Below are 13,736 nucleotides of genomic sequence, written 5' to 3'. Positions count from 1 at the left end.
GCATACAAACAAATGAAGAATTCTATATACACCTCAAGATAGTATGATAGAGCATGAGAAAATACAAGGTTGACCAATACAAAGAGTGAAGAATATATTCAAGTTTGGTCAACTCATGAAGCATGAAGAATGTGCCACGTGAAGTCATGTGGTATGGTAAGCCTTGTCAATTATGCTTTATGAACTAACCCATCATATATGTGCCCTTGTGTTGTCTATGTGGGTTAGGTATCTTTCCATGTGCATGCATCAAAAGTGAGATCTCATATAGCCCATGATAGGATGACGTCAAGTGGTGGTCGTCATCAAGGTTGAGTTGGGCAAGTTCAAGTTGAGCATCTCAAGAGACTCATATGCTTGAATCTTGCTATCCATTTGGTGATAATGGATATGTGAAGATGTGCATCAATGGAGCTTTCCCATCATGGTGTATGGGGGAGCATTTGCGAGTCTTCACGAAGCAATAATGATCAAGTGAGGCATTCTGGCTTGAGTGGAGCTTGGAGAGTTATCATCAAGATCAAGCGGGATGCGCAAAGCAAAAGTATGGCCTTGCTAGGTTTTCCTTTTTACCGGTCTCAAGGTGGTTGTTGAGAGACTGGGTTATAGGATAGATAGCCGCGCTATCAAGAGAGGCTTTCGGTTGGGTAATTTGATCACATCGTCTTAGGGAGCTTAACCCTTTACATGCTTTGCATTCCATAAATCTTGTTGCTTCTTGGCGTTTCTATGTGTGAGGTTCTTGAGCTTGTTGCTAGCTTTACAACAAGTCCAAGTTCATCGAAAACGGAATTCATATGCATTTTCTCATGTTTGAAGGTTTTACCGGTTTGATGTTTTATAGATAGGCCAAACCTTTTATATTATTTTTCTCACTCAATGGTTGGACTATGATGTTTCTATGCATAATGTTGTAGAGCTCGTTGTCGTGATTCCAACGAGCCCAAGATCATCAAAATCGGAGTCCGAATGCAAAAGTTATCGTGATTTCGGCATGTGGCTCGGTATACCAAGTGCTGCTACCGGGCAGCCCGGTAGCTGGCCCGGCCTGTTGGGTTGGCTACCGAAAATTCCGGTCCTGCCGGGTTCAGGCTTGATTTTGGCTCACATGGTCATATTTTGGAGGGACTATAAAAGGGGCCTTCTTCCCCATTGTTCCTAAGGTTCTTAAGCACGTTTTCTACCACCACTGTTGAACCTCTTGAGGTTGCTTCCTCTCCCTTCCCTCCTATGATTCTTGCATGTTCTTGAGGGATTTGAAAGAGGGGATCCAGACTACAACCTCATTCAATCCATTCCTCCTCTAAGTGAGGGGAACTCTTGGGATCTAGATCGTGGAGTCATTTGTTGATTTCCTCCATTGTTCTTCCTCTCTAATTCCATGTTAGCATTTGTTGATTTGGTGGATTTTGAGTGTGAGATATTTGAACACCTTTGGTGTTCTTACTTTGCATCATTGCATAGTGTTGAGCTCTCCACCACGATTCGTTCGAGTGAGAGACCGTGAGCTTGTTACTCTTGGAGGGAGATCTTCTAGTTGGCTTGGCGGTTGATGCTCCGGTGATCTCTTCAAATAAGATTGTGAAGAGGCCCGGGCTTCTCCTTCGTGGAGCTTGTGAAGTGTTTTTGGAGCTTCCCATCTCCGGCGTGGAGAAAAATCTAACCATAAGGAAATGACCATTATCCTTCGTTGGTTTGGCTCAGAGAAGAATGTGAGCCTTCGTGGCGTTGGGAAATCCTTCGTGGGATCCCCACCTCTCCAAACGTGACGTACCTTCTTGCAAAGGAAGGGAACACATGAATACATCTTCGTCTCCGCGTGCCTCGGTTATTGCTATACCCGAGCTTACTTTCCTTTGTGATAGCCATCGAGCTTGAACTACTTATTATATCTTGCTATCACTTGTTGTTCATATATATATTGTGTCTATCTTGCTTAGCTCTAGTAGTTGTTGTTGCACTTAGTTGAGCCTAGCATATCTAGGGGTTGTGCTTGTAAACGTTAGTTTAATTCCGCATTCTTACAAGTCAAATCCGTAAGAGTTTTTAAACGCCTATTCACCCCCTCTAGGCGACATCTTGTCCTTTCACGGACCAACGAGACCGAAGCGAGTGCATGGTTCGCTCGTTCCCACTTGTGTTGTGGGCGTCGAAGTACTCCTTCATCCTCATCCAATATGTGTCTCTTGTTTGATCGATACCGGTTGTTGGACCCATTCCAGTTGTCAACCATGTCTTGCAAAGCAACTTGTCCTCCGCTATGGTGTAGTTCGCCGACCGACCGGGATGGCGAGGTTCAATCAACCCTTCTCCCTCCTTATCGATATCCTCATATTCCTCCCATCACTCAACTGTTTCATCATGCATAAACGAAGATCCAACATTCATTGCCTTCATCGGTGGAGGAGGCGCCGATGGCGTCTGGTTCGTCGGTGGAGGCTGCGGGCGGCGGGTCGCAGGCGCCTTCACTTTCTTCGGCGGCGCGATGGAGGCGGCGCCCACGGCTCCATACGGGTTTGGATGACGGCGCCTTCCTCCTCGGCGGCGCCCGCGCCTTGCCGGGGGCCTGCGCGGCGGCGGCTGTGTGCAGCGTCGCGCGCGGCGGGATGAAGAGAGCACGTGCAGCGGCGGTTGTGTTGCTGGCGTCGGCGCCACCGCTAGGGTTTGGCGCATGGGGCGGCGGCGCGATGGAGCCGGGGGCAGCGGCGGCGGGTGGAACGGAGTAGGGAGGGGTTGTTGGGATGCCGGAGGGCCCGTCCATCGCTGGGATTGCGCCGGTGGCCGCGCGGATGCGAGGGATTGGGCGGTGGGACGGCTAGGCGCGGGGGGAAGTTTCAGCGCGGGTTCCTCGCGCGTGCGTCGAGCGATGACACGTGTTGTAGCCGGCGCCAAAGTTTAGCGCTTGAGATAGTGCAAACCGGCCGCGCCCAAATTTTTTTACATCGTCACACTGCCGGCTGAAGGAGCAATTTTGCACCGTGTGCTGCAAAACGACATAGCTCGCCTGTTGGAGATGCTCTTAGGTGCAGGATCATTTTGGTGACCACCTCCTGGCTCCTACCGGTACACGGCACTCTAACCGCGCGGCACGTCTGACTCTGGCCAGATCTGGCTCTCGTTGCCATCTGATCTCGCCTCGCTCCTACCGGAAAAAGGCCATCGGGCCCAAACACCCGCACGCCCTCCCGCCCCACCCTTTCAATTCCCATGGCGAAGCGCGGCGTCGCCGCCGCCGCCCCCGCTGCCGGCGAGCCTATTCCGCTGTCGCGGTTCGGCGCGCTGGTGGCGCAGCTGGAGTCCGTGGTGGCGTCGGCCAGGCAGAAGCCCCCCGACGCGCTCCTCTGCTTCGACCTCCTCTCCGAGCTCTCATCGGCGCTCGACGAGGCGCCCAAGGTCGCTACCCTACCAACCCTCATCCCCCATACCCCTAGATCTCGCCTCCCAGATCCCAGCTGCTAAACCATTGCTTACGCGTATACTAGCTGTTGCCGCACGAGCAGCTCCCTGAACGGGTTTCCGGCGAGTAGCCAATGGTGCTGCTGGGCCGTGATCTGCTTGAATTGGCTCCTCACGGAGAGCAATTTCGGCAGTTCACTGCCTATATTCCTCTGTCCTAAGCTCTAGTAGTCTCTAGCTGCTGGGTCGGAGGATCCTACTTCAGGTCATGTGTTGGGTTCTACTGTCCTACTATGTCTGGTTTTTTGAACTGTATATTTTGTGTTGCTATTCAGGAGACCATACAGCTTTGGCAAAGGAAATGTGAGGATGCTCTCCAATCCTTGCTTGTCTTTGGTGCTTGTCGCCCGGTTCGGCGTTTGGCATCATCAGCAATGGGGAGGATAATTCAGAAAGGCGATGCGATATCAGTATACGCAAGAGCCAGTACCCTGCAGGGGTGGTTGGTAGATGGGAAAAGAGCGGATCCCATGGCATGCGCAGGTCAGGAGTCGCAATTCATCTTCTATGGATGACTTTTTTGAAATGTGCTGGCAATTGTAAGTAATATAGTTATCCATTTATCTGTATAGACCCGACTAACAGGGGAACATAAAGGCTTACAAGTCTTTTAAGCCAGAAAAAGGGAAATCATGAAATGCTCTCATTAGCTGAATGAAAAATTAAGGGTCTACACCGTTTATTTGTTGAGACCAGTAGTAGTGCTGGAGATTTACGGAACATTAACGAGAGGTGTTATAGCTGTGTGACAAATATATTTTATAGGTCTTTACCATGTATACATCACCTTAGTAACGCGATTTTGAAGATCCAAAATTTCTGGGATGAGTTCATTGATCTTGAAAAATTGAGCTCGTATATTTTATCCCTATAGTGCACAAATTTCTAGTCGCTGAACTGTGAATAATTCACTCATAGCCATTGCTATCACTCTATTTGTGTCCGGGTAAATTGATTCACAGGTGACGAGACACTATCACCCAAATGTGTCGCCCCCCTGGTTTAGATGACCCATAAAACGTCACCGCCGTTTCCACCTTAGCTTGATTGACCCGTCGAAGCCACTGTCTTGCTCTTGAAGTCGCCACCACCTTTGCCCATTGAGGCCTTGTTCGGTAGGCAGGGATTAGGGTGTAATATGTCTAGTGTTTTAGGTGAAAACCCGTGTTTACTCGGGGATTGGGCAATTGCTAAGCTCAGCTACCGGTTCAGCTAGCTTAATTTGCATGCCTACGCACTGTCAACATGCGCGCTCAGGAGCCTCGGGCCGGTTAGGCTGGGCGTTTCTTTGCGTGTGCTGGGAATCGGAGTGGACAAAACGTACAACAAGCTGGCCAGAAAAAAACGCGAGGGCTGCCGAGCGTTTTGATTCACACGTGTAATAGCAGGTTTTGCAAGAATAACTGAGGCCGGACTCTTCCAAACCGGTTGAAAACCACCCTGCCGAACGGTTCTGTGGCTGTTTGCAGAGATTTCGTGCTGTCCCAAGGCAACTAAACACTCTGATCCCTGAAAAACTTGTGTGCCGAACAAGGCCTGAAGGTGAAGCCATCACTGCCATTTGCCTGTTGCCAACGTTGCTCCTGTGATTCTGTATTTCAATATGAAGAAGAATATGGTACGGAGTAGAGATTTTTTGCTGGTATAAATAAGCCTATTTACTCTTTTCAATAAACCTTCTGGTTTCTCTCCAAAAAGTAAATTTTGGTGGCTCCCCTGTGATAAGCTCCCAAATCTCAGAGAATCTTAAGCCGTGCCAAAGCCAAACTGTGCTGAAAGGCTCACATGTGGAAGTGCCTTCAATGCCAACCAAAAACAGGCCCTGGCTTGCTCTGCCCCTTCAATTCAGTGAGTAAGAGCTGCTACCAGGATTCTGCTCCAGGGATCACTTCTGGATGGATAATTGGCTGTGCGGTCGCTCAATCGAAACAATTGCCTACTAAACACATGGTGGCAGAAGCTCTCCTGTACTCACAATGGATCGCTGACCTCAAAAAGCAAATGCATATGCCATCCTTCATTCAGCTCCTCAACACTTGGGAGTTGGCCAGAGAGACTGCTTTTTATCCTGATATACCCGATGTTTGATCATGTGCTTGGAACGCATCGGGTGCATATACTGCTAAGTCCTTTATCAGATAAGAAGATATGCTTATATTATAATGTTATGATACCGCCTAAAATAGTATAGTAATGATCAAGGGATGCATTTTACCATGGTGTATAATTGTGTATCGTGCAATGGTCTGATGACTTCCCTTCAATTTCTTGTACAAGGCACACTATAATCATATAAGATCTTGTGGTTTGCTTATTCATTGTGATAATCCCTAATTTGTATTTCTAATATTGTAAAACACAATAACTCCTACAGGTGCAGCACAGTGCCTAGGGGAAATTTATCGCTTATTTGGACGCAAGATTACCGCAGGATTGATCGAGACATCAAACATCGTAGCCAAACTCATGAAGTATCATGAGGTTGTGTTTTTCTTCCTTCAGTTTCTTGTTCTTTCTGTTCTTTCTGTTCTCCTTCCAGTGTCTTCTCCAGGAAATTATCTAACTGTTTTGGGTATTCATGTTATTTTTGTTATCTCTTGCAATACAATGGCTATGTTAACCGGCGGAGTTCTCTGTTTGTTTTTTTCTAAGAACAAGGTTTCCTACATGTTCGGGGGATTGTATTGTAAATCTGAAACATGTTCACCTGTGGAACTTTTCATTCCCCACTTTCTTTCTTGTCTCAAAGGATCCAATGTTTCTTTTAGGAGTGTTGATGCTGATCTCCAGCCAACCGTTTGGTGTAAATTTGTGCTTCTGCTTCATTTTGTACCAGTAAGGCAATTTTTCTTACTTGAAACTTCAGGACTTTGTGAGACAAGATGCACTCCTCTTGCTTGAGAACGCATTGGAAGGCTCTGGTGGTGGTGGTAGTGGTGCAGCTTATTTGGAGGCTTTCCGCATAATCATGCGAGGAGGCATAAGTGACAAAGCATATATTGTTAGAGTAGCAGCAGCACGATGCTTGAAGGCCTTTGCTAATATAGGTGGGCCTGGGTTGGGGATGGCTGAACTTGATACTTCAATGTCCTGTTGTGTTAAGGTACTGTTTACTCCTCTCATTTCTCATGTCCACAGTCCACTGCAAGCTGAAAACAAGTGGCTGCTGTGTTTTTAGCTGAATCTGTTCCTTGTCTGACAACATTATATAGGGCTTGGAAGATAATGTGTCAGCAGTTAGAGATTCATTTGCAGAAGCACTTGGTGCCATACTTGCTCTTGCCGTGAACCCAGATGCACAGGTATATAATTTTTGTATTTTTTTTAAAACTTTTATCTTGTCAGCTTTTGTATATGACTTCAGTTGATAGGTAACCAAAGGAGGTAAAAAGCAAAATGTTTCTGCAAAGAAGTTTGATGATGGTCTACAGAAGCATTTAATTTTACCATTTCTTAAAGGTAAACAAAGCTGTGTCCTTTTCTGAGTGTGTGATGAAAGACATCTAAACACATGAATCTCTATGTATGCTACTGTAGCACCAACTTGAATGCTGCATTTTTTGATTCAATTTTTGCATGTCTCGACTTTATTCAGAAAAATGCTAATATCAAAACATTAGTGAAATTATCTGTTCCCAGATCTGTAGCTGTGTGAACCATAACTATTAAACTTGTTGCTGAACTTACACTATACCAAAAATTGTCATCGATCCTAGATGTGCTTACTGCTAGTAGCACTCACCGGCTCACCGCTATGTGAAACTAGCATTCTGAGTACTTGGGCAATATTGCAATCATTGGGGAATTCCTAGGTAGCTCAATGGTTGGCACTTAGTTGTGCAATCAAGCACCCTGGTTCAGATCCCACCTTCCACCTAGGAACATATGCTGGGGTTCCTTCCATTTTGGTCATCTTTTTGTTGATAGTTATCTGTGGCTCTGTGCACTGCTCTCTTTTCCGTTTTTCTTATTTTCTGCAATCCTTTGAATTTGTAATATGGTAATCTTTTTTATCAGTAAGACTGTGAATATAAAGCATGTGGGCTTGAGTATGGCACAGATAGCTTGGATATATCTAGGTCTCCAGATGGCTCTTAGGCCAAGCCGTAGCTGTAATTTCAGTTCTGTAGGCTTCTAGGTTCTCAGCCTTTTTGCCTTCGGTTGGAAAAGACTTGTGTTGGTCTGTGGGGCCAGTCTATAGCCTAGAGAGCAGCAATGAGTAACTACTGCCAGCCTGAGAGTGGCTGGGGCGTTACATTAGGTGTTTTTTTTCTTCTGATTGTTGTTTCTCTACTTTCATCAGTTTTGTGTTTGACAGGAAAAAGCTTGGATATTATATGACTTAGGCGATATCCGTTCTTATGTCCATTGACTGCAATGTTTCTTGTTTTCCTATTGCAGCAAATGGAGCCAATGCAAAGAAACTCCGGATTGGTTTGTCTCTATCGTGGGTGTTCTTTTTGCAGGTAATTTTTTGAGATTTAGTAGGAAGTAAACACAAGGATTGTAAAAGGAATACCACGGAATTATAATGCAGATAGTAAGAGCAACTCTAACAGAGCCCGTAAATCCCGCCGGAACCGAACTTTTCCGGCGGATTTACGGGTTCGGGCCGAATCTGGCGCAGAACAGCGCCCGAAAACGTGGGCCGGCCCGAATACGGAGTTCAGGGGCCCGAACTTTTCCCCGCACGGCCCCTATTAAAAGGGATCGCGGAGGGGAGTTCGGTTCGCAAACCCTACTCCCCTCCGCCGTCTCCTCTCCTCCGCCGCCGCCCGGTCCCCGCTCCGACGAGCGATTCCGGCCGCTCGAGGCCGCGCGCCGCTCGGCCAGCTCCTCCGTCCGGAATGACACGTGCTAGACGCGTGGGTAGGGAGGTGGCCAATCCGGCGCCGGAAGGTGCACTCGGCGTCCGCCGGGTGCACGGGCGTCGCCGGAGGTCAGCAGGCGTCGGCGCTCCATCGGCGCATGGAGGAGGGCCGGCCGGAAGTGGCCGGAGATGATGGCGTACCTCGCTGCGCGCGCGGAGGAGGCGGCGGAAGCAAAAGCCGAGGCGCCCCCCGTTGCCGCGGCGTGCAGCCCTCCTCTGCCGGCGCTGCCCCCGCACGGCGACGACGACGACGACGCCGCCGGGACGCCTCAAGCGTGCGGGAGCACCTCCGAGGCGCCGGTCGTCGAAGTGGCGGCGGTCGTCCTCGCCTAGGAAGACCGGCGAGCAAAAACCCTCCGCCGGCGAGGTTAGCTCCCCGGTGACAGTATAGTCACTCCGGGGCTAATTCTAGTTAAATTTAGGTGCCTAGATCGTAATGTACGTGCAATATGCATGTATTTTGCCTAGTATTGTACAAATTATGAACGAATTTAGCTTCAATCGATGAAATCGTGTGCGATCGCAAATTTTGGTTTCCCGCGACGTTTGATTTCTTCGAGTTCGGTTCCCCTTTTCGGTTTCTGTACTGCGCCATCGCTAAATCCGCAACCAAAGTGTTTTTCGGGAGACTGAACTCGATTTTTTCAGTTCCGATAAATAGGGGCTCTGTTAGAGTTGCTCTAAGATGACAAAGTTTATGCAAGGAGAGTATAATAATGATTAGTTAAAACGCTACTTCCTCTGTTCCATGTTATGTACAAAATCAGCAACAACTGATATGGAACTTAGGGAGTATTAAATAACTGAAAAGTATGTAAACAATACTCAAAACATTCAAGTGAGAATGCCACAGGGTAAATATGCACACAGATAAATTTTAACGCTGAAGTGGGCTTAGACTCCTAACAGACAATTCTGTTAAATTATCGTACCTGTACAAATGTACCGAACTGATTATCAAGTATGAACACTTTCAAAGGACTGTTGCTGTTCACTTCCTCCCTAAGGTTTGCATCACCAGTCATCTCAACTTTAATTATATATATCTTTTACATAGTTAGGTTATCGTCTTACTGAATTAGGAACGGAGCCTAAGCTTGAGTGGGGGAATCGATGTACAATCCTATCACCAAGATATTTGCTATCTTTAACTTAAAAATCAGTGCCTTTCTTTGGTACATAGTTCTCCTAGGCACTGTGGTTTCTCTTTGAATAGAATGATTCTACATCTCAATTCTTCTAAATTTACCTTAACCCAAAAGTTAGTTTGACTACGTTTTGCAATGCATTCATACTTCACTCCATTAACAGTATTTATGTGGTGCAGATGATCCATATGAAGTACGGCACCTTAGATAGTGAACTTCAAAACTATGCCGTACAGGTGATGGATATTCTTCAAGGGAATGGTTCTCCTGATCCACATGCACTGGTAGCTCCCTTTGTCAATTTTAGTTCAAAGTTTCAAACTTTGTATTAAGGTTTTTTCAACCATGAATTCATATCATGTTTAGTTTGCTGCATTGTGCAAATATGCCCTTTGCAAGAGAGACTTTTTTCCCACATGATTTATCAATTAGTTAGAATTTATTTGAGGACGGATCGAGGCGATTGAGGCAGCTTAGGAGTTACCTAGAAATGATACCTCATATGTCCATGGCATGAGTTCACATTTCGATGCCAGAAATAAGGCCCAAATAGTTGGAAAATGTGCTGTGTAAGAAGCCCAGCAGTTTGATGCTTGTTTCCACTTAGCCTAAACTAGTATGGTTTATAGTTTTATTTGTTAAGAAAGCAGGACATCAAATACTGAGAATTAAATTTTTATGCCACTCCGATTCCTTTAGTGTAAAGGTCCTTATTGCTCTTATATCTAAATGCCCAGGCATGTGTGCTATACATCCTCCGAGTTGGTTTTGCTGACCAGATGACTGAGCCGACACAGCGTGAATTTTTGGTATTTTTGGGAAGAAAGGTTTGTTAGCTTCGACCTGGTGCCAAAAAGTACAAACAAATTCTGAGTTAATTTTGTTGAATCATTTGTGTGCATTATTGAGTGCAGTTGGAGTCTTCAAATTATACTGCTCCGATGAGAGTGGCAACATTACGCATTCTATCTTACCTCTTGAGAAGCCTGGGACAGGTATTTGTACGCAATGGAATTCTGTATCATGCATGTTTTTTTCCTGTTTAATTTGCAGCCTTGATTGTTATAACACAACCAATTGGCATACTTCGTGCATTTCCAGTTATTTTTTGCATGACTAAATTTTATCCTCTCTTAGCAAAAGTAAAATTCCTGTTGGTTATCTATTATTTATGGACAATTGCTCGGTACCATCATAGAGATCATTGAGTTGGAAAAACGCGACCCAGTGTTACTCATATGTGTGGATCCTGGGACTCAAATACAGTTCTCACAAGTGATGATGTTTCCAGTTTATACCTTTTTGTAGAGACTCAGAGTACTGAGCTAATTATCCATTTCTGCATCAACGCTATGCATACATCAGTAACACCACATGTTTCATCATGCAGGTTCCATCTGAATTTAAGGATGTTCTTGATAACACAGTTGTTGCAGCACTATCTCATTCTTCAGCGAATGTATGTTACAAAATAGGTTTCCTGGATTTCCCATTTTGTGTCTTCTATAATTCAGAAGTCCATGGCCCATAGTCCCATACTATGTTTTTTCTCATCATCTCTGCTATAGCACATGTACTGTGAAGCCTTATGATTAAATACGCCTAGCTGAATAAAAGACCCTCAGTTATGACATTTTACTTTCAGGGATATATATCGGGTGACTAAATAACCATGTAATTTCATAAGCACAGATTCACTTGCGTGTGCCATTGCCATATTATTTGTCATATGTTACTCTATCTGGAGTACATTGTCGTGTTTTGTTGAATTGTTTCTCTCTCAACACCAATGAAACAGTAAACCATTGATGTTGAGCAAACTACACATGTGCTTCGTTTCTGGTGCTACTATTGATTGTTCTGATTCCATTACATGGTCGCCCAATCTGTTCCTTAAAAACGAGCAATATAGCTTATCACCCACTTGATGGTTGTTGATACAGAATTTTCATGAGTGTCTTGAATTTAATATTCAGTGTACCATCTGGTTCATCTTGCTGAGTACTGAGTACTGAGGAAGACTAAGTATTACTCTGATCTTTTTTTATATCCTGCAACATTCCTCTAAATATCATTTCGTTACGGCCTGCTGTTTCTGTATCTTTTCAGTTTGTAGTGTACATTTTCTTCTTGAAATGAAGTCAAGCCATGCTTAGTTTTTCTTTTATTTGTCAGCTTATGCCATGAGTGTTATTTTGGGTATGTTGTATTAAGTGATTGAGCGACTCTAACATCTTCTTTTCACATTTATAGGTTCGTGTTGAGGCAGCTTTAACATTGCGTGCTTTAGCGGAAGTTGATCCTACATGTGTTGGTGGTTTAGTTTCATATGGTATTACAACATTACACGCCCTCAGAGAAACTTTGTCATTTGATAAGGTATAATGAAGTGCTTCTTTGTTTTGTTCCATGCGCTTGCTAGACTTAGGGATGTAAGTGGTTGTCCAGCTAGTCTACAGTGCACCCCTAACGACGCTGCTTTAATCTTTAATACATGGAGATCTAGCATTTCTAGTATTGGTCCAGTAATTTCCTATGCCTGCAGGTGGTATTCCCTATCCCGAGTGTGGAATATCTCTGTGGCCGTTTACCTTAATAAGGAACATATACTTAAGCAGTACCAATTCAGAGTGGTGTATGCGTTTTAGTACCGAATCAGCATGGAACTTCAACATCTCGAGTAGGCTGCTGACACAAGAACACTCGAATATTTTTAAAAGTGTGCAGGCTTGCAGCAAATGTTTATCTGTTTTGCTGCCATATAGTGGGAGCAATGTGTACTGCTATATTCACAAAAAAAATATCTAAATAGTTATTCTTTAAAATGTGGAGTCAACCGAAATTGCAATTACTTTCTAACATGTTACAGTTTTTGAGAATTGATTTGTGTTGAAGCTTCATAAATTACTTTCTGCTGTCTCACAAGGAGAAAACAGCGGTGCAATGCACTGTGCATACATAATTAAGTATTTGTACGACTAGAACATAGTACTTCCAGCACTAACATGCACAGTTTTGTACACTTGTATTTTACTTAAGTTACTCATCTGTCATTACAAAAGTTTCCTGACTTAAAATTCTTATGGTATAAGATGGCACTAGTCTGCAACATACATGTAGTGTTTTTAGGGTAATATGTTTATCAGGGACTTCCTTCTTATTTGTTATTTCTAGTTATACTGCTATTCATGATAACGTTTATTCCTTTAACATCTACCCTTTTGAAAATTTATTTAAAGCAGGGTAAAAATCTGAACCATGAGCTTGATTCACTACATGGACAGGCTACTGTATTAGCATCTCTGGTTGCAATCTCACCGAAATTACTTCTTGGTTACCCTGCAAGGTTCATTTCATTATACTTTCTGATGTTTCTTGGTTGTAATAACTTATTGTAATAAATTAACAAAGGGTGTACCTTTTGGTCAAAGTGTATTCTTTCTGTTCCCTACTCGTGACAGGGAAAGAGCCATTTTTTTTTCATTATTCATCTGTATGGCATTAGTTTACAGGCTGTTTTCACTACTATACATTTTATGCTTAGAAAATTGCCTCGAAAGATGGTGTTACATCAGTTTGCTGTTATATTCCTAGATTTGGTTGGTAAAATAGAGCCTAGGCAAGTTCTAGATTGGGTCTTTAGCAGTGTGATTTGGTGGGGCTAACTGCGTTCAATACTGGGTTGCACCAATGTTCTTTTGGATAGTGTGTTGCATGCTCTCGTATGTCTCCGAGAAGCATTAATAAATCATGAAGTTTTAATTTTACTGGGCCATCTTGTTTTGTCAAGTTGTCGGTGCCAGCTCATTCACCTTTTGATAGCTTGATGCCATATCAGAGTCCCTTCCAGCACAACACAAATAATTGTATAACATAACATATTAGCACCTATCTTTGCGTATCTGTAGTTGGTGCATAACATACCTTGTGATTCATTTGAACGAAGCAGAAGCAATGGATAAATAAATGCTCTAACATTCTGAAATCTGAACCATGTCATCATCTAAAAAAAAGGTTGTGCCAACTTTGTTTTGGATGTAGTTTTGTATGTTCACATATGCGCTCTTAAAGGTCTGCTAACATTTATTGAAATCACATTTAGAATGGATGAGATAATAACTCTTATTTACTGCCTTTGGTTTATAGGGCAACTTTTTGTTTATGGAAATTATGCCTGAGAAATTAATGCTCTTTATTTTTTAAATGATTTAACCATGACATATATATATATATATATATTAAATTGTCTTATTTTGCATATC

The 13,736-nt window shown here is 44.0% G+C and overlaps 1 protein-coding gene across 3 annotated transcripts in view; it reads left to right on the top strand.

Moving 5' to 3' along the window:
• Positions 1-3,102: 3,102 nt before the first annotated feature.
• LOC127313921 (protein SWEETIE) overlaps positions 3,103-13,736 on the top strand; it is a 35,313-nt gene continuing 24,679 nt past the window's right edge. Inside the window, exons 1-13 of one of the 3 annotated variants that reach the window (XM_071823603.1) lie at positions 3,103-3,393; positions 3,732-3,939; positions 5,831-5,937; positions 6,323-6,559; positions 6,669-6,758; positions 6,828-6,915; positions 7,858-7,922; positions 9,654-9,758; positions 10,212-10,301; positions 10,389-10,469; positions 10,865-10,933; positions 11,728-11,853; positions 12,714-12,820. In XM_071823603.1, the coding sequence (XP_071679704.1) occupies positions 3,208-3,393; positions 3,732-3,939; positions 5,831-5,937; positions 6,323-6,559; positions 6,669-6,758; positions 6,828-6,915; positions 7,858-7,922; positions 9,654-9,758; positions 10,212-10,301; positions 10,389-10,469; positions 10,865-10,933; positions 11,728-11,853; positions 12,714-12,820 (1,559 nt within the window). In that variant the 5' untranslated portion in view covers positions 3,103-3,207. The remainder of the gene's footprint in view (positions 3,394-3,731; positions 3,940-5,830; positions 5,938-6,322; positions 6,560-6,668; positions 6,759-6,827; positions 6,916-7,857; positions 7,923-9,653; positions 9,759-10,211; positions 10,302-10,388; positions 10,470-10,864; positions 10,934-11,727; positions 11,854-12,713; positions 12,821-13,736) is intronic. The other 2 variants (XM_051344403.2, XM_071823601.1) reach the window with 2 other exon arrangements.

Source organism: Lolium perenne, chromosome 7 (assembly GCF_019359855.2).
Source record: "Lolium perenne isolate Kyuss_39 chromosome 7, Kyuss_2.0, whole genome shotgun sequence".
Classification (NCBI taxonomy): domain Eukaryota; kingdom Viridiplantae; phylum Streptophyta; class Magnoliopsida; order Poales; family Poaceae; genus Lolium; species Lolium perenne.
Note: the sequence above shows the minus strand (reverse complement) of the source record. Positions and strands in the feature narration are given on the sequence as shown.